The 21045-nt window shown below is 43.1% G+C and overlaps 2 protein-coding genes across 2 annotated transcripts; both read left to right on the top strand.

The window, feature by feature from the left end:
• Positions 1–3290: 3290 nt before the first annotated feature.
• LOC146196374 (uncharacterized) lies at positions 3291–4464 on the top strand (the record flags this gene model as incomplete). Its single annotated transcript, XM_084596983.1, has 2 exons — positions 3291–4083; positions 4387–4464. Coding segments are annotated over 2 exons (795 nt in total), but the record flags the coding sequence as incomplete, so codon positions are not given.
• A 7730-nt stretch (positions 4465–12194) lies between these two features.
• LOC146196375 (uncharacterized) lies at positions 12195–14155 on the top strand. The gene is made up of 3 exons (XM_084598177.1): positions 12195–12215; positions 12917–13691; positions 14044–14155. Coding segments are annotated over exons 1-3 (780 nt in total). The 5' UTR covers positions 12195–12212; the 3' UTR covers positions 14046–14155.
• Positions 14156–21045: the final 6890 nt, after the last annotated feature.

Raw genomic sequence — 21045 nt, forward strand, 5'->3', positions numbered from 1 at the left:
TACGGTTCCTATAAATGTCTCTTTTGAGCGTTAGTGCCTTTGAATCTATACATGCCTATATCTGAAGTTACAAATTTCATATTTTGGCTAATATATTCCTAAACTACCACGCCAACCACCTGAGCAGGAAATGTCGAAACAATCATATTCCTCTTTTCTCCCATTATTTTGCTGCAGGTTGTAGAACTTGGCTGGTACATAAAGTAGAAATGAATAAACCGGCATGTGCGGAGAACACAACGCGAAAGCAAGATAACCTAAGCCACTGAGGTTGACGGACTCGATTCAATGGGCGACAGGAAGCGTAAGATGGAGGAAAATATAGGTACGTGAATGAAGCTAGGAAGAGTGCGGGAATAAGTCGTCTGTAGCTGGCACAGATGTTTCTTAATGGCAAATATATAGGGATGCCCGGACTGGCATTGGGCTTACTCACACTGCTAAAGATCATGAAGACTGGCACGTGGGATACATAATTTGGCATCTGTCGTCTAACATGCTTCAGTTGCTGGAGAAGAACACCGTTTAAATTGTATAATTCAGTACATCTCCATTTTCTGCCATTTATAAGTATGTGCCAATATTTGGGCTCGGAGTTCCCACAAAGGGCCTATATTTGCCAGTCATACATAAACTACATGTTAAAGTTAGGCAGGGAAGACACTTCAACTACTCCTAAATGTGTAGTATAATAGCGTTAATTGGTCCATTCAGAGCGGCCTAGGGTCATCTTTGCAAGCAAGGGCTATGCTGGTAACAGAGACAGCTTTAATACTTTTACGACACGATCTATTGCAAGAAGTTACCTGTAGCCGCACAAACCGAGCTGTATGGTGTCGAACCACACGTGAAGTGAGATGATCCACCTCGATAGAGGTCATCAGATCCTAGGGTACCTATATAGTCACCATATCGGTAAGCGCATTGTATTGTTGGTGCTTGAACTTTAGGAAGGAGACAAATAAACTGCACAGGTCTACCAACTGGCTCTTTCTGAGCCCAATGCGTTTTGCGGACCGAGGAGAATTGAGAGGTGAGAAAAGAAAATAAAAAGGAAAGAACAAAAGAAAGAAAGAAGTAAGGAAGGAAGGAGGCAAGCAAGAAAGGAAGCAATCAAAGGAAGGAAGGAAGGAAGGAAGAAAGGAAGGAAGGAAGGAAGGAAGGAAGGAAGGAAGGAAGGAAGGAAGGAAGGAAGGAAGGAAGGAAGGAAGGAAGGAAGGAAGGAAGGAAGGAAAGAAAGAAAGAAAGAAAGAAAGGAAGAAAGAAAAAAAGAAAGAAAGAAAGAAGGAAAGAAAGAAAGGAAGGAAGAAAGAAAGAAAGAAAGAAAGAAAGAAAGAAAGAAAGAAAGAAAGAAAGAAAGAAAGAAAGAAAGAAAGAGAGAAAGAAAGAAAGAGAGAAACGATTCAAAACTGCTGTCGTGTGGCACTGAAGCGGCGGCAAGTTCACTGACGGCATGGAGAACAGAGATACAACGACGGCAAGGTGCCTCCGAGGCGTAGACCACTTGGCTCTTAGCCCCGGCTGACCGCATGCTATTGGTGAATTTGTTGTAATACATTTCAAATAATCCGGTGAATATTATTTCCCTACCGCGGGGTCGCAGTGATCAGGGGTACAGTTCAAATAATCCTGTGAGAAATATTTTCCCTGCCGCGGGGGTGCAGTGGTCAGGGCCTTCGGCTGCTTAACCAGAGTCTGCGGAATGGCATTCCGGTCGCGGCTGCCGATTTTTGATGAAGAAAAGCAACGCACGCGTGGGTTGGGCTATAAACGTTAGAAAACCGCAGGGGCTATAAATCCCCAGAGCCTTTCACTAATGTGTCTCGAATTGTCTGAGTCGCAATAAGATTTTAACTCCATAAAGCAAACCAAAGCAAACGAAAAATTATATTTTGCGTTTTTCTTGCTGTCACTCTTTTACTGTATCTCTTGGAAACGGTGTTTTGGTAGAAATGGCGGTATTGATATCGAAAGCACAAACATTCAGCAAGTAAAAAGGCCAGTGTCAAAGAGCTTTATTGATATTTAAAAAGAAAACAGGAAAACAAAATAGTTTTGGTCGGCGGTAAATGCAAAACACATAAATTAAATGCGGCCACTTGAACTACGACTGACAAGAAAAAAGCAAAAAGGACATATTTCAAAGATGGTTTCAAAATCATTACCGTAAGGCAGTCAAGAAAAATGCAATATGTGATTAATGCTTGGTTCAGGAGCTGTCGTGACTGTTAGGTCAATTAAACTTTTTAAATTTTCATAAGATGATAATAACGCCGTGAAGAAAAAACGAAAGAACGAGGCATCTTTCAAAGTTGTTCTATGTAAGGCAGACTTCTTCCTCCAAACAACTGAACATTGCGTTGATGTCAGAAGCAACATGTGTACTCGTTAAATTCAAAAGAAAAAGAAACACAGCTGCTCTTAACTTAGTTTAGAGCCAGCAAGGTGCCCTCGAGTTAGGGCTCTAAATTCAAGCACCGGTTACACATACAAGGTTAACCAAGTCGCATCTCTTGTCAGAAATAATGTATGATTAGGAGCCTACGGGCATATTTGAGCATCAACAAATAAACACTACAAATATTTTCGGCCGAACTGTGCTTTTCTAGTTTCGACATTGTCAAGGTTAGGGTTAGATATTTCATTGCATTTCGGAGCGCGTACGCGCTTTCAACACGCCGGGCTCAGAGCGGACTCGAGCGGAATAACAAGATGACAAAAATTCTTGCCGCTTTCTGATTTCAGCACAGTTTTCCTGCAGCCGCTTACATTAACTGCAAAGTATGGGACGCCCTTTTGTATAAAAAGACCCCCCATAGTAAGCTCGGTCAGCAGTCAGCTCAGAAGCATCTCACAGTAAACATGGTAAGTGAGAAGAATAATATTGGTTACCAGGAAAAATGTCAACAAATGATGGTAATAGATTATGCTAGAAACAAGCTTTTTAAATAAGTCCATTACGAATATGTCTGGACCTTTGTTCGCTTTAATTTCTGCAGAAGCGCAAACACGTTTGCCTGATCCTAGGCTGTAGGTAAATTATGTATTTCGCCTTTGTAACCAGCAACACAGATCTGATATGAGACTGAATACTCACAAATGTATATGTTGGCGCCAAGGAAATCATGCAAAATACAAAGTTTTAAGGCCCACAGGTCGCCGTATAAGCACTTTAGTGCCTCTGAGTATGCATGATTGGAACAATTCATTAACTATATAATTAGAACTGCAGTATCCCAAGTAGGTCCTAAGCATGAGACAATAAATTTAATGAAATGATAGAATCCTAATTCGTCTACTCGCAGATCCGTGCTTGCATTGTCTTGGCTCTTGCCACCAGCGCTCTCGCTGGCTACACCGGCTATGGCCTTGGCTACGGCCTCGGCTATGGAGGATACGGCTACGGCCTTGGCTACACTGGTTTCGCCCCTTCAGTGGCCACCGTTGCCCACGCCCCGGCTGTCGCCACTGTTGCCCACGCTGCCCCAGCCATCGCCTCCTACCACGCTGCCCCAGCAGTCGCCACCATCGCCCACGCTGCTCCAGCTGTGGCTAGCTACGCTTACGCTCCAGCTGTGACTCGCGTTGCCGCTTACCACGCCGCCCCAGCTGTCGCTACCTATGCTGCTGCTCCAGTTGTTGCCGCTGCTCCAGCCGTGACCAAGGTTGCCACCACTTACGCCGCTGCTCCAGCCATCGCCTCCTACGCTGCTGCCCCAGCTGTTGCCACCGTTGCTCACGCTGCTCCAGTCGCCACCTACGCCGCTGCCCCAGCTGTTGCCACCGTTGCTCATGCTGCTCCAGTAGCCACCTACGCCGCTGCCCCAGTCGCCACCTACTCTGCTGCCCCAGCTGTCACCACCACCTCCGTCCACCACGCCCCAGCTGTTGCCACCGTTGCCCACGCTGCTCCAGTTGTCGCTGGCTACCACGCCGCCCCAGTCTACGGCTATGGTGTTGGTACCCTCGGCTACGGTGCTGGCCACTACGGCTTCGGCCACGGTCTCCTCGGCTATGGTCTGAACTACGGTTATGGCCTCGGCAGCCCCTACCACTACGGCGCTCTTCTCCGCAAGAAGAAGTGTAAGTATATATCCAACATTCAGCCGCGAATTGCAAAGCAATGAGAGATGCTTCGATTTCGGCTATGGACTAGAAACACTGTGTGGTTCAATGATACAATTTGTATCTGCAGTAGAACATTTATGCATTACAAGCGGACAGAGCGTGTCTACTCCTTTTTTAGACCCCACTAAATGCTGAGTTGACAGCTTCCTTTTCTGAAGGCATTATTTCAGAGTAATCTAATTTCATTTTAATATGACTACAGATTGGAGCTTAGAATTGTCACTCTGATTAACATTCCTGTTTTTATTACCTTTTCAGAGATGTTTCGTCTGCTACTAACTGGAATAAGAAGAAAGCAAGTCATGGCTGCAAATTCCCTCCGTTCGTTAGTGCCCTGCTCTACGCTGAAGGAGAAATAAAATTATTTTTTAGAAAAATACACTCAACCATCGCCCAATGTTTCTTAGATTATGTATATCGCCTCTGCTGTAAAAGTTTTTTTCGCGCAATCCGCAATCCTTATTAAACTTCGTACTTTCTTGCTGTTGTCTTCTCACCACATTCCAGAACGTTCTTTCTCGGCAACAGCTAATAAGTCGGGAAATCTGTCAATCTGTAGTGCCGCCGTCCCCGTTATTTTCTCACTTTTAGGCTTACAATTGGTGCCAAGGAGTGAAGACAATTGGATTTTTGTAGTATACGTTGTTAACCTTTTCCTTCAAAACAAAACTTCCACTCATGTTTGTGTAGGGTTTTAAAGCGGTTTCCAAGGCGATCAAAATCTCAGGCATGTCGCCGCAATTTGAAAAGTGTCCTGGATGTCGCTTAGATCCAGGATCATATGGGGAAATCTAGCGGTGAGACGCGACGTAGATAAACAGGAAATGATAAACAACGTAGATAAAAAAAAACGAGGATTGAAAGACGAATAGGTGACATGAGCGCTGAATTTCAACTACATTTTAACATATTCTCTGCTTTGAACTGCATCTGTCGCCTATGGAAGGTCCGCCCTTATCAAGAACTGTTTCTCGCCAGGTTTGTGAGAGGCAACTAAAATATTAGAGCTCGAATTGCTACTCCACTAACAAATTCAAGATACAGTTTCTGGATTTATAATTATCTCACCTGCGTTATCATGTTTGCTTGAAGTGTTCTCCGCGTTTGGCAATGCCTCCGCTCAGCTGTCAGTGCGGACATTCGAATTTGGTAAGGAATGGTATTACCTTGTCCTGTATTCGGAAAGCTTTAAGTAGTCCATGTCTGCTTCAGGTTGCGAGAAGCGCGGATGATCAGCCTGCTAGCCGGTGAGAAGGAGGCTATCTCAACATGTTGATCCCAATGTTGTTCAAATGAATGATTACTAAGAGTCAGCTTGAAAAGAATCGGGTGCATAAGAAACATTTCTCACAAAATCCCCAGAAAGTTGCCGTAAATCTCTAGTTGCATGCCTTGTCGCACAGAATGCGGACAGTGGGCAAGAAGTGCAACATTGAAGGTGTATTTTCTTAGCGCCGAAAACTGAGTTATATCTTCCCAGCAGTGAGCGAAGGTAGCAGCTGGAGGCACGAAGAGAGCGCAACACCTGCTCTGTAAGCAATCATAGTAGAAGGGTAGATTGTGCAAAAGCCGTTGTCTTCTGGATGCCGCTTTCCTGTGGTGGCTACTATGTGGGTCAGACAGACGTAAATATCCGCTTTATGGAACAAAACAATTCAGGGAGTAGTAGCACGAGATCAAATATTCCTATTCATTGTCGGCTAGCAAAATCACACGTGGCACCCGTTGTTCAATCAATCTCACATTATTATCACACATAGGGACCAAACTGCAAAGGGGGTGGTGGAGGAATATTTCCAAGAGTTGTTCAACAGTCATCATTTCATAGAATTGAATAGGGTAAAGGTCGAAGCAGCGCCTATACAGGGACACAAGAGGAAGACGCAAACGACAGTCCTGTCATTTGTGTCGTCCTGTTCTGTCCCTGTTGTTTGCGCTGCTATTAGTATTGCTTAATATGAATCACCAACTAGTCCATACCAAGACCTTGAACTGGGGTTTTCGGTGGGTGCCTATGCGGAAACGTAAGTGCAATCTGTAATGTCAGGTAACGTTATTTTTTTTCCTTTGTCTTGGTATGAGCCCTTAATTGCATGCAAATGTGCATTAAAATTTAGCTGGATGTCAGCGCTCGTGTCATCCTTTCTTCTTTTAGTCCGAGTTTGTTTGCGCGGTTTCATATGGACCGTAACCAAGTTGTACAGCTGTCTGTCCTTCTACTCAAACGTCGGCCGAATATCAGATGAAATTCTGAAGACTTATTTAAAGAATCTTCGTTCAAAGATTTGGTAGTCTGGCCAATGACACGGCCGGATTACCTTCTATGTAAAGATATTATGTGAAAGCGAATGTACGTGACAACTTATTTTAATCGACGGAAAAGTGTGCAAGCTGTGATGTCTAGCGGGAGGGGGGGGGGGGGGCATATCTGCGTATCAATTCGAGAATATTACTGCTGAATTCCAACTTAGAGCATCGCATTCAATTTTGCCATGAAAGGTCTTCTGTGTGGAATATCTTGAAATCAAGGTGAACATTCATCATTCATCGTTTAAATGCTGGTTCGATGCTCTCTAACATTAAAAATAATTAATGGATTTTTTTCTGAAACAATCAAGGCTGAGCCGTTCATGTGTGCGTGGATCATCAAATTTTCAACACTTGAAAAGTGCCAGCGGCGTCCGTTTCCTTTACTTTGGTACAGCGGCGGCCGAGGTTTACAGGGTAAGTTGCACCATTAGTTTACGCCTTGTATCTGTGTGTTCTTTTGATAAACAAGTGCGGCAAGTTCCCAATAAAAACATGTCAGCAAGCATTCTACTTTCCCAAATTTTATCAGAACTCAAGTTTGAGTTACAGGAGTATTTAACCAAACTGCAAACGGGTGGAGTTATAGCTGTTCTATGGAGCACAGCAAATGATTGAAAAAAAAAAAAAAAAGACTTGAAACAAAAACAGTTGGCATGTTTTCTAAAGTTAAAGTTTGGTAGCACGGTACGCAACAAAGAAAATACTGCTTCATCTTTCTCATTGTTGAAGCTCCCCTCCTTTTCTTTGTTGCTGATTTATTGCTGATTGCGTCTTTAGCAAGCATTTTCATCTAGTCCTTTAAGTAGTTTCCCGCCTATTTAAAAGAATACCATATTTATTGACTTAATACAGGAATTCATATTTGAAATTCCTCCTTAAAGAAACAGGTCCATGGCTCCATTTTGTGCAGATGTTTTTATTCGTTGCCGTTAGTCCTATGGTGCACTCACCTGGAATTCAAGGTTTTCATTGCTCAGCCGAATTCTCACCTAGCCCTCTATACCAAGGCACGCGGTTGCAATACAATTTCACCAGTAATAATTTGCATAATTTCATTCTGTAGACAGCCTTTCTTAAAGATGACAACTTTATAATAAATAGATCTATTTTCTGCAAAAAATAAATAGGCTTCCCAAAGGAAAAATCTCGTCAGCTTGCTTGCTCACCAATCGTAAAGCAAATATGTAAAATTCACTAAACATTTCTCTCATTCAAAAGCTTCAAAAGGCATTTGCATACGTAGTAGGGCTCTCATCCACGTCCAACTGATCCGACATACGGAGTGATGAAAAATCTGCAACAACACTCAAGGATAATTAGGACTGTCCGGTAGGTATGACAAAGCCGTTGGCGAAAAATGAGGAGGCTGAAAATGCACTGGGATAAAATCTTTATTGGGCTAACTTGCGCCCTCAAAACAGGTAATCAATCGGTGGGGGCGATAATAAAAAGCATGCTCGATGGTCGTCGATCTACGGATGCCGTCGAACCGGTCAATGCTGAATTTAAAGGCGGCGATAAACATCTAGATATAACCTCAAGCGGTGACTAGATAACCGGGAACGTTGTAATAACACACGCGAGTGGCTGGAATTCTTCGCGGACAAAGAAAATGATAAAGCTGCGTCTCCAGACAGCAAGCGTGAACAAACAAAAGGCGCCGAAATGATCCGTGCTCTACAATAACAGTGATAAGGCCGCATGTAGGCAGCTGTTTAAAAAGAACAAATAAAAGTTTTGAATGATTTGGTTTGGTTTTTGTGGTTTACGTCCCACATCGACTCAGGCTATGAGAGACGCCGTAGTGGAGGACTCCGGAAATTTCGACCACCTGGGGCTATTCAGCGTGCACTGACATCGCACAGCACATGGGCGCCTTTCTTTTCGTCTCCATCTAAAAGCGGCCGCCGAGACCGGGATTCGATCCCACGTCCTTTGGCACAGTAGTCGAGCGCCGTAACCACGGCGCCACCCCGGCGGAGTAAAGGTTTGAATGGTTTTGATTGGTTGGCGGCAATATCCGTTATTCGAACTGGTGGTGCGTTAAACCTCTTCGGCGCGGTCATTCGGTTCAGCATGCATCCTGCGGCGTTAATTCATATCAAAATTGAATGATTGTATCGCTTCAAAGTCACGGCTATCGGTGAACGGAACACAAGGTCGTGGCGGCATCTGTGCGTGATTCTTGCGCACCACTTTATAGCTGACGTTACCAGAGTTCAACGGACACCTATTTACGCGGAAGGACATTTCAGTAGTCATTGCGGGTGACACGAGCTTGTTCCGAGCTTCCCGAGTTCATGTCTAATCTATACGATACTCTTCCTAGGCTACAAGGTAAAAGATTTATTATAACAGGCCACTTTACCTTTCCTTCGCGATATTGGAACAACATCAGTTATGGAACCTCCTTGCAGATGGGTACTCTTCTAGGTATTATGCTCACATTAAGCATGGAACAAACGGTGCAAAAACCTACTAGGGGCAATTCAATTTTGGATCTTATATTTATTACTTAAATATTTGAGCGAGCATACGTAAATACTGAAAATGGATTATCGGAAGATAAGTTATTATTCTTTTCTTCAGCGATACCATACCAGAATGTAAACCAGCTAAACATATCACTTTTAGGATAGTTTTCTCTAGGGCATATGGCACTTCAATTATTGACTACTTTCACTTGTTTCTTAACGCAGCTGAAAACTATGTAGAATATACGTGGAAAAGGATTTGTGATGCAGTTAGATTCTGTATCGATACCTCTCAAGACAAGAGTTTAGGCAGGCAGAGAAGTCGTACGAAGATAGAAGTTAAATTTTGCTTGTTCCCAGTTGTGGCACACAATAAAGCAGCCAGAGAGAAGTTTCGGCTCAGCCTAGAAATAACCTTCACATCGTCAGCTGGACTATACCCAGTGTATGAAAAAGGCCTCTCGTAAGTGACCCCTGCGAACTTCATAACCTCGTCCGCCCATCTAACGTTCTACTTTCCTTTCCTTGGAATCCAATTTGTACCCTAAGTGACGATCCTTTATCCTCTCTTTAGTATAAGCCCTGCCCATGCCCATTTCTTCTTCTTTTCGACTAGAATGTCATTAACTCAAGTTATTTTTTTTACCCACTAAGCGTGCATCGTATCTCTCAACGCTAAGCATTGCGTAGCATTCTTTTTGCCCTCAACTTACGTAAAACCTACTTCGTTAGCCGCCACATTTCTGCATCACAGGTAAGGTACAACAGTTATATTCTTTCCTGCTCAGGGAGAGAGGCAAGCTGCTAGTCATAACCGGCGAGTACTTAGCAAATGCGCACAATCCTAATCTTTTTCTTCTAGTTATTATCTTATCATGGTCAGGATTCGCGGTCACTACCACACAAACTAGACATATTCGCCTAACATTCCTAGTGCTATTGTAAGCTGCTGTTCTATCCCCAGAAAACAACCCAAAATTTTCCAAATTCAGGTGTTATTCGGCGGTCACTTAAATGAATCTAGGAACCACAAAGCTCTTTCATACAGCGAGCAACGTTTGCAGTAGCGAAAGCTGAAGGTTGAGAAGTAGGCGCGAGCCAAAATAAGCTTTCAGATCGGTCCCTGTAATATTGTAAAAGATGAAATGGGTATCAATATGATATTTTTTTTCGGCGCAAGGCATGTTTATTTTCTACCGAACACCGTTTACACTGATATTTTAGATTTCTGCAACTACTTGACTACTTCCTTTATTTCTATTTCGAAGTGGTTCCAAAACTTATTCCAGAAATTTTCTTTCTTGCTTGTTCAATCAGACAGCGAGTGCGAGAGGCAGCATTTACACACTACGTTTATAAGATGAATTTGTTAATTTCGAAAGAAAGAAAGAAAGAAAGAAAGAAAGAAAGAAAGAAAGAAAGAAAGAAAGAAAGAAAGAAAGAAAGAAAGAAAGAAAGAAAGAAAGAAAGAAAGAAAGAAAGAAAGAAAGAAAGAAAGAAAGAAAGAAAGAAAGAAAGAAAGAAAGAAAGAAAGAAAACACGGTGCCCAACTGCCTCGTTCGCTACTGAAGTGGCGCCGAGTTAAATTGCCAAACTGTAACTAGAAATCAGTGCGCAACGAAGTAGAAAGCCGGAATCAATAAGTGTCAAGTAAAAGAAAATTTTACAATGCACAAAAGCAGGTTGCCTTGAACAACAAACTTTCGAAGCATTTGGCAGTGCACTTCGATCGATGCATGCGCGTTCCCCTCGACTGCAAAGAAATGGACAGAAGGAGCGGGGAACGACTTGCGCTCACGTGGTAATCAGAAATGCATGGCGGGCTGTAGCTGACAGTGATTGGCAGATTAATGCGTGCTGTAGCTGCCTCATATTTTTGAAATGAATTTTTGTAAAACTATCGATGAGAGCAATTTAAGCACATTGGGGGGAAGCGATTGCGCACGGGGCTCTGCTCGCCAACGTAGCCAGATGGAGCCTAATTGGGGGAAGCCAGGTCAAGAGATGTGACTTGAAACAGTCAAAACAAGAGCGTTAAATACTCCTCGAGCTATTGCTGAATTTCGCGGAACACAGTCGAAAAGAAAAAAGTGAATAATATTTGCCCCTCTGCGAAGGTGCAATGGTCAGGGAGAGCGAGTGCTGAACCCAAGAAGGTGGGGTGGAATCGCTGCCGCGGCGGCTCTTTCTCGATCCAGACAAAAAGCAACGCATCCGTGTGCTCGATGATGTCAGCACACGTTAGAGAACCGCAGGTGGTGGAATTTTCGGAGCCATCCACTAAGGCCTGTATCGTTGCCTAAGTCGCTTTAGGACGGTAACCATAAACCAATCTGAACCTAACATTCAACATTACATTTTTCTAGTCACTTTTTAAAGCATTACCTACCTTGGAAATAGCGTATTAGTAGAATTCATCGTAGTGGTCTGGTGAGCAGAGAATTACAGCCGGTAAAAATGGGCAGTGTCAAGCCGCTTTAATAATTTTAGGCATGAAAAGAGAAAAAACAAAATACATATATTTAGTGGCTGTCATAAATGCACAATGCGGAAATATAGTGCAGAAGTTTTACCGAGGACTGGCTCATCATGGGACAAAACCAAAAACATACATGTCAATAATGATTGCAAAAATGTTAAAACAAGAAAAGCAACACAAATGCAAATTGCGACCCCAATACCGATGAATGCTTGGTCTAGAGGCTCACGTACCTTTTAGGCTGATTAGATTTTGAAATTTTCATAGAGTCGTAATAAGGCCGTCAAAACATGAAAAAACGAGGCGTGTGTCAAATGAGTCCAATCAACGGCAGACATCTGCCCTCAAACAATTGAACATTACTGTGTTGGCAGAAGCAATAACTCTCAGCTCACTTCAGAACCTATAAGGTCCCCTCAAGTTGGGGCTCTAAAACTGAAATTAGGTTTCGTACAAGGTTAACCAAGTCGCACCTCGCTTCAGAAAATAATAGCGGTTAGGCTGCGTGCGGGAACCTTTGAGCGTGAAGAAATAAACACTGCAAAGCGTTTCGGCTGTATTCTAATTCTTCTGGTTGTGGCAAGGTTAGGGTGGGATATTTAATTGGATTTCGGAGCGCGTACGTACTCTCAACACGCCGGCGTAGCAGCGGAGACGAGCGGAATACCAAGGCCATAAAAATTCTTGCCGCTTTCCCCTTTCAGCAGAATTTTTCCTGCAGCCGCTTCCACTAGCACTGAAGTATCGGCCGTCGTTTTATATAAAAAGGTCCTCGTACCAAGCTCAGTCAGCAGTCGGCTCAGCAGCAGCTCACAGTCACCATGGTAAGCAACGGAAGAGTTATATTTGTTACCAAAAATATTGAGAGGTAATAATGATATTATTGATGCTAGAAGCAGCGGCCTTTCTATAAAAGATCACTTCGAATATGTTTCAGCCTTCGTCCGCATTGATAGCTGCAGAAACGCATTATATACTTCAGTGCTCTAGACGAAATATTGTACTATGCCTTCCTCATCAGCAACAAACACCAGATATAAAAAGAAATACTGCCATCTTTATATATTGGTACAAATGATATAATGCAAATACAAGTTTTTAAGAGCCACAGGTCACCTAGTAATCATTTTGGTGCCACTGAGTGAATATAATTTTAGCATCTTACAAGCGGTGCTATGATTAGGACTGTATTATTACTAATAGCTGCGTAGCATGAGAGGTGTTCTGTCTTGCGGCGTTTCTGTTTGATTTTCATGTATTTTTCCTGATTTACCTAGTGCTTTTTTGCAGTCTAATTATTTCTCCATTGATTGTTTATTCACTGTGTGGGCGTGACTTTCTCTGCTGTGAAATGCCGTCATATGCAGGGACAGCCGCCCCGTCAAGTTTCTCTTCGAAGCAACTTTTTAGCGGCTGCTCGTTTCCTTTCCTTGTAGTAAAGGAAAAAATAAAGTATTATTATTGTTATTATTATTATTATATTATATGTTAACAAGTGATAAAATCCCCGTAATTCTACTCACAGATCCGTGCTTGCATCGTCTTGGCTCTTGCCACCAGCGCTCTCGCTGGCTACACCGGCTACGGCCTTGGCTACGGCCTCGGCTACGGAGGATACGGTTACGGCCTGGGCTACACTGGCTTCGCCCCATCAGTGGCCACCGTTGCCCACGCCCCAGCTGTCGCCACTGTTGCCCACGCTGCCCCAGCCGTCGCCACCTACCACGCTGCCCCAGCTGTCACCACCGTCGCCCACGCTGCTCCAGCTGTTGCTAGCTACGCTTACGCTCCAGCTGTGACTCGCGTTGCCGCTTACCACGCCGCCCCAGCTGTCGCTACCTATGCTGCTGCTCCAGTTGTTGCCGCTGCTCCAGCCGTGACCAAGGTTGCCACCTCTTACGCTGCTGCTCCAGCCTTCACCACTGTGGCCCACGCTGCTCCAGCCGTCGCCACCTACGCTGCTCCAGCGGTTGCCACCGTCGCCCACGCAGCTCCAGTCGCCGCATACGCTGCTGCTCCAGTCGCCACCTACGCCGCTGCCCCAGTCGCCACCTACGCCGCTGCCCCAGCTGTCACCACCACCACCGTCCACCACGCCCCAGCTGTTGCCACCGTTGCCCACGCTGCCCCAGCTGTCGCTGCCTACCACGCCACCCCGGTCTACGGTTATGGTGTCGGCACCCTCGGCTATGGTGCTGGCCACTACGGTTTCGGCCACGGTCTCCTCGGCTATGGCCTGAACTACGGCTACGGCCTTGGCAGCCCCTTCCACTACGACGCTCTTCTCCGCAAGAAGAAGTGTGAGTATATCCCTAATTTCGTGTATTTAAAACAGTGTACGCAATATTTCGGTGCCTGCAGTGGGCTAGAAACTCTGTGTGGTACACAGATAGAATTTTTCATTACAGTGGAAGATTTATCCTTTACAATCGGAGGGAGCGTGTGTACTCTTTTTATAGGCCCATTGAACGCAAAATTGATATCTTATATTTATGAATGTTTTTTATATTCTGAATAGTCTGATTTCAGCTTAATATGATTACAGATTGCGGCTTATCTCTTGGTCTGAATTTAGTGTTCATTATTCATACATTCTTGAAATAATTTGCATTAGCACTGTGCTTGAAATCGCCGTTTTGATCTCCTCTTCAGAGATGTTTCATCTGCAAGTCACTGGAATAAGAAGAAACCAAGTCACGGCTGCCAATTCCTTTCGTGTGTTAGCGCCCTGCCCTACGCTGAAGGAGAAATAAATACACTGTCTAAAAAAATACACTGACCCTTTGCCCAAAATTTCTTCGATTATATATGTATTGCACATCCATTTTCAAAGTTAATTTTCACGCAACTGTTATTAAACTTCTTCCTTTCCTTGTAGTGGTCTTCTCACCACTTTCAGGAACGCTTGTTATCGGGTACAACTATAGGTCGGTGAATCTGTCAGTCTGGAGTGCGGTTGTCCCAGTTATTATTCTCTCGTTTACACTTGCAATAGGTGCAAAGCCATGAAGGAAATTGAATACTTGCAGAATAAACTATTCTTCTTATTCTTAAAAATCAAATTTTCTTTCATGAACAATGAAAATTTCAGGCAGAGAGAAGATTTGCCAGAATAGGTCTGGATGTTGCTGAGGTCTTGGAACATTTTTCTAAATTATGCTTCATAGCGGTTAGACGCGACGAAGATAAACATGGGATTGTCTACCTACACGACAAGTGCGAAAATCACAACACAGAATGGAATATATTTCAAGGAGAAAGGAAAGACATGTGTGGTTTTTGCTAGCAATTTGAGCTCCTTGTGTCGTCTGCTTCGAATTCATACGCAAGCGTACTCGCAATGTTAGTGATACCACAGTTGTTGTGAAAACAAATTCGGCAGAATATCTAAATAAATTCAGAAAACATCTTTAGCAAAGAGTTGTTTAAAGATTTCATAATGTCGGGAATGAAATCGCCGGAATTAAGTTCATGTAAAGATGATGTGTGAAAGTAAATGTACGCGTTGCAACATCTCTTAGTCGATGAAAACGTGTGCAAAATGTTAATTCTAGGAGCGGTGGGTGCATCTGCGCATCATTCCAAGTATATTACCGGTGATATCCAACTTAGATCGTCGAATTATCAGTTGCCATGAAAGTTCTTATGCAGGAACATCTAAAAATAAGATCGATATACTTAATGCATCATTTACATGCTGCTTTGATGGTCGCTTAATATATAGAAGGCATTTTCTCCTGAAACAGACACATCTGCGCCGTTGATGTATGCGTGGGTCATCAAATTTGAAACATTTGAAAAGTGCGTAGCTGGACTGTTTTTGCAGTCCAGCAACGGCCGAGGTTTGCACGTGTAAGCGTGGCCTCTAATTTAATATATTCTCCTCTTCCAGAAGCTAGTGATGTCAGTTCCCAAACAAAACTTGTCTTCAAGAAATATACTGTCCTAAATTATTTCACAATTCGAGCCTCAGCGAGAGCATATTTTAACCAAAGTTCAGCGGAATGGAAGCGCATCACAAAGGTTAAATAAAATGAATTTAAACGGTAAGAGCGTATGTTTTCTAATGCAGTTCAGTAGCACGGCAGGTATTAGAGAAAGCACTGGGTCGCCTTGTACTCACCGTTTTTTCTTAGATGCTTTTAAGGCGAAAGTCTTTAATGGCTGATATTGTCGTCCGTTCGCGAGAAGTTTAACACTTCTTCGCGAAATACCGCGGAATATCGCAAGATTGGGGCGTTATGGCCTGGGGACGTTATTAGTCTTGTCAACCATGAGGAAGATAGTGAAAGTAAAAAAACAATTGTTGTGGTATAACTCTGGTTAACCCTAGTTGAATTGCGATAGCAACGACGGAAGCTTTTTTTGTCGCTACATTACTCGCCTATCACGCCCTATCCGTATAAGGTGCTACATAATTGGGGACACTAAGCTCATCCTTTACAGTATGACGTCAGAGCGTAAGCTACCAGTCCAGATAAAAATGAGAAGGGTTCAATGCGTCTGAACCGAATGTGGAGCGGAAGCATTAGCTGCCGGTGACCGAGCGTTCTTCTTTTTCTCCTTCTTTTTCTTCTTCATTTTCTTCCTCTTTTGCTTGTTTTTTCTCCCTCTTTTTCTTTTCCTTCTTCTTTTCCCTCTTCTTTTTCTTCTTTTCTTTCCTCTTCTCCTTCTTCTTCTCTTTCTTCTTCTTCTTCTCTTCCTTCATCTTCTCTTTCTTCTTCTCCGTCTTCTTCTATTCTTCTTTTACTTCTTCGCGGCTTTTCAAGGTCAAACATGGCCCTTCCCGGGATGAGGCGACGGGCTGAAACCTGGCGCAGTATCGCTATCGCAATAATAAACCTTGTCCCCCCCCCCCCTTCGGAAATCGAACCAGCTCCTTAGTGCTTTAACAAGCTACGCTATACACCGGACTTTTTTTTTTTCAGACGCGGTAATTTCTACACGCTGTTATGTACAGAAAGGGCTACGTACACAGACTATTTACAAAGCACTCAGAAACAGAAAACACAACTAAAAGGCAGTCAACAAATAAAGTGTCACCAGCGGAAACCAGTCAGGTTGGAAGTCATTTTCTTGATTTTGGCCTTCAGTTTCAGTATCATTTTGCCAAAATGGATTCTAGGTGGAACAACATGTTCAGTGTTGTGATAAAATATGCGTGTCTTCCACAAGCTATGAAGTTGAATAAGGAAAACATGTCATATAGTTCTTAATGAGATTGTGTAACAGCAAGAAACAGCCACACTGTATAAATTAGAACAAAGACTTCGTTTAGAGTTCTTTACAGCACGTCCCAAAAGCGAATTGCATCTTTTCAATTAATAAAACAGTGCTGAATTGTTTCAGGCACATCAAATAGACGGTAGTTTACAAAAGATGCAAAATATTGTTCGTATGGTGCCATGTGTTAACAGGTTGACCTTCGATGTGTGATTTAAAGGAAAACTTTTTCATGCAAGAAGAAATCGGCATTTTTCTTTGGCACACTAAGAAAATTAAGACCAAAGTATAAAGAACGATACAATGGCGGCGGAAAAAGCATTGTTATCAATTCCTTATATAAGCTCTTGCGCGAAACGAAATAAAAGTACTCATTCGAAAACCTACTGTCAAAAATCGCACCGAAGCACGAACTTCCTGCATAAATCCTAGTAAATGTGGCCGGTCAGTAAACTATGAAGAAACCACTAACATTGAAAACAAAATCATGAAATTATTGCAGGAATATTTTATTAATCGGATGTAAACAATCACAAAAAAAGGAAAAACGGGCAACTAACTGCCTCACATGCAGGTGCACTAAGCCGAGCCCGCCTGCACAAACAGGTCTGAATAGGTTATTACGTCGAATCGGTTCGAAATTTGATGGCCAAATAGACTTCGCAAATATTCAGTGAATACGCTGATAAGGGTACCCCAAGCTTCTCTACTTGTAATATTTTGTCCTATCCCTGAAGATTGTGGGCACTCCCAAATTATGTGATCGAGGGCCCCTCTCGCCCCACAGTGTTTGCATATATCATTGTCTCAAAGGTCTGGTAGCGTGTGAAACGCCCAGACCGGGTTCATGAACGTATTAGTTTGTAGCCGCCTCCACGCGACAGTTTCTCTATTATTCAGACTAACATCTGGCGGGGGTACCAGTCTACGTCCCTATTTATAATGGTCAATTTTGCAGACGCTCGTCCTATGTCCAGTGTTCAGGGGGGCTAGACGGCTACCCGGAAGTAGAGAGCTCTGGCTAGCTGGTGAACCGCCTCGTTGCCAGGGACGGCAGCGTGAGCGAGTTTCCAAATTAACTGAATTTTCCTATTCAGCGTTCTTTGGGCGAGGATTTTGGCTGCTTCCGGCGATGCCCTCCACTTTCCTAAATTTTGGATGGCAGTGGCTGAGCTACAGATCCAGTAGCAGACCCGAGAATTTTCTTTTCCTTCTTCCTATAGCCACAACAACAACCTCGAACGCCGCACCACAAAGCAAACAGAAGGAGACCCAGATGTCTAAGAGGGATTTGTACAGCAGGCATCGGCGGCGTTTCAAATTGATTTAAAGGATAGAAAGGCGCAGTATCTGTCACAATTCTCCGCGGACACATGTACCGCACCGTAAAGGAAAGGAGGAAGGTGGAAGTGAACGAAGAGAGGGAGATGGAGGTGCTGTAGTGCAGGGCTACGATCCACCGAGCTATAATGTGTCTCATCTCATCGCACTTCACTGGTCCAAAGCGCCCTCTAGAATTTTTTATTCGGTTCTGTTAGGTTTAGGGTGCACTGATCGGGAGCTCAAAGTTTTCAGTGCCGAATTCTCAGCTAGCCCGCCAATCGCAAGGCGATTCAAGTTCGATACAAATTCACCAGAAACACTTTGCACAATTTCATTGCGCGGACAGCCTTTCTTAAACATTTCAACTTTTATAACGCAAAAGATTTATTCTCCTTAATTAATCGAAAATCTTTCAAAGGAAAATTCCAGTAAGCTTACTTCTTACCAATGAGCATACATAAGTGTAAAATTCACTAAACTGTTTCCTCAATAATATGTTTTTTTTCTTTGTTAAAGGAATTTGCACTCGGAGTAGGGTTGTTGTCCACATTATTCCAACTGATCAGACATACCACATAATGAAAATTCTCCAACTACACGTAAAGGGCCCATGAAAGCTATTTTCTAGAAGTATAAAACGCACACTAGCAATAGGTATCCCATCAATCCTATCGGCAACGCAAGAATATTTACGCTAGAATCATCAGCACTAAAGATAAGGACGATTAAAAATGATTTTCGTCTTCTCCTCCCTCTCCTCCCCCTCAGCTCAACCAACGCGGGCGCGCAGGGAAAAAAAAAAACAAGCCGCGATGGCGCCTCACCACACCCCATTCTGCTCGCCTAACTTGGGAGCGTGCGATGAGCTGGCGCGCGCATTAAAATAATCATCACGGGCGAGCTTTTCTTGTTCAGTCCGGAAGAAAAGTTTTACAGAGTATAAGTTGAATTTTGGATATCCAAAGTGATGCCGAAAAATAAAGCAGCCAGTCAAAAGTTTCAGCTACGCCTGGAAATAACCGAACCTTTGCTAATTCGGTCGTTTCTTAGAGGTCACCAAAATGAGCCCAGCAACCGCACAGCTGTTCGTGTCATACAGCGAGCAATTTCGTCAGTAGCGAAAGCTTGTGGTTGAGATGTAGCGCGAGTCAAAATAAGCTTTCCGATCAGCCCCTGTAATTTCAATCTTTATTCTACGTCAGGTGCTCTTGTTTTACACCGATCACTGTTTGCACTCATATTTTGTCTTCTGTAACTGCTTTCCTGATTTGTGTTTGCAGCGGTTCCAACAACTTGTTTCAGGTTCCTTCTTTTTTGTTTGTTCATTCAAAAATCGAATGCGGGGGGCAGCATTTACACACCGCCTTTATACTATCGATTCATTAGTCTGTTCAGGATTTTATTTCTCTTTTTTGAACTGGAACTGGAAGCCTCACTGATGCAAAAAATTCGCCATTCGCTGTCCTCTATAGCATCGCCGATTACCTGTCTCGGAGATTCCCGTTTGTTGGCCTCGGAGCGTAACGCCACGCCTCTGGAAAGACAGAGGCGAACGGCTGCTGTGCGGCTCAACGGATGTGCAGGAACGTAGGAACGTGTGCAGAATGGTATCAAGGCGCCGACGAGGATCCCCTATGCGGTGGCATTGACACGCGCAATAGAATTAAACGCAGAACTAGTTTTTTTATCCTTGCTTTCTCAAGGGGTCTCCTTACACTTAAGCAGTCGACTCGCCCTACACAGCTGTAGTTTAAAGCATCACGGTACTGTGCCTATGAGTGCATCGTTTTGACCATGCATACTCAGTGCACTAGGCAGGCATCACTCAACACAGTAGGCCGTCATTTATACTATAAGCAAAATATTGGCTGACAAAGCAGAATGTTTTTAAAGCTTCCCCTTGAAAGGTATGAGGCTCCAGCGGTAACGGCTCTGAGTTGCTTGCTCGCCGTGCATATCATCGTTCAAGTCCATTCCGTTTGCTACTCGCTTGGCTACTAATCTTTTATTTGTGCTTCTAATGCCGCACCTACTCATCATCACACCAGCAGTGCTATACACGTTACAGAATCTAGGTAACCGATTATAATTACTCCTTCTAAATTTTAACTGAATACCTTGGCCAATTACTGCCCCTTATAAGATTACTATTATATTACGATTTAAGAAATTTTATTTCCATAATACAAAACTTGCTCTAGCATAATCAACTAGTGCGGCATGCACGAAATTTTAAAGCGTTGTTAATATTCAACAGTTGTGTTCTAAAGTTGTCGTTGATTAGGAATGCTGCGCCGTGAAGGCATCAGCTGCTACCTTGAACACACTTTCATTAGAGTTTTACTAAAATAATGTTATATTTACCAATCATAGACAGGCCACCTACCTCTTACGTCGAACTGCTACTAAATCAATAAAGATATATAGAGCACCTTATAACGCAGAAAGATAGGCTAACTTGAATAATGATTTTAATAACCAAAGATAGGATTCACTGATTTTGGTATTGTATTTAGAGCATTGAATAACGGATTGTTAGTTTCATTGCCTTGGACCTGCTTTAGGTAGTTAAGAAGTTTGCTATAGTCACAATAGTTAAGATTCAATTACTGATTTGTTTTTCTAAATGTTTCAGTAAAAGAAAATGCCGAATCCTAAATAACGACCGGTACTTCTGATCAAGAAGCTGTTACTGATGAATACAATCTTTGATCGTTGAGATACCGTCACTTTCTTTCCTGATGGTTTCTCAGGCACACGATGAACCGCATGTTGATAATGCTTCAGATTTATTATGAGCCATGTAAATATACAATGGCTATGTCAGTGACTTGCGCCTATATTTCAAAGGTTTCGTTTATCACTGCATCGAACGCCCTGCTTCGTAATTCTGCTGAAAGCTTTTCAAGCTATAGCCCGAGGATACCAAGAGAGAAATTGCGCATAGAACAAAAATTAAAAATATAAAAAAAAGATTAAGATTAGAAAACTATTCCCACGAATCATTGATGGAAATTTTGACAACTGTAGTAGCAGGTTGCCCAAGACAGGAATAAGCTTTTGTGTTCAGCTCTCCTTCATTAAAACATCTTAAAATTCTCGAGCCAC

This window comes from Amblyomma maculatum, chromosome 3, assembly GCF_055883805.1.
Source record: "Amblyomma maculatum isolate TAMU_Amacu chromosome 3, ASM5588380v1, whole genome shotgun sequence".
NCBI classification, from domain to species: domain Eukaryota; kingdom Metazoa; phylum Arthropoda; class Arachnida; order Ixodida; family Ixodidae; genus Amblyomma; species Amblyomma maculatum.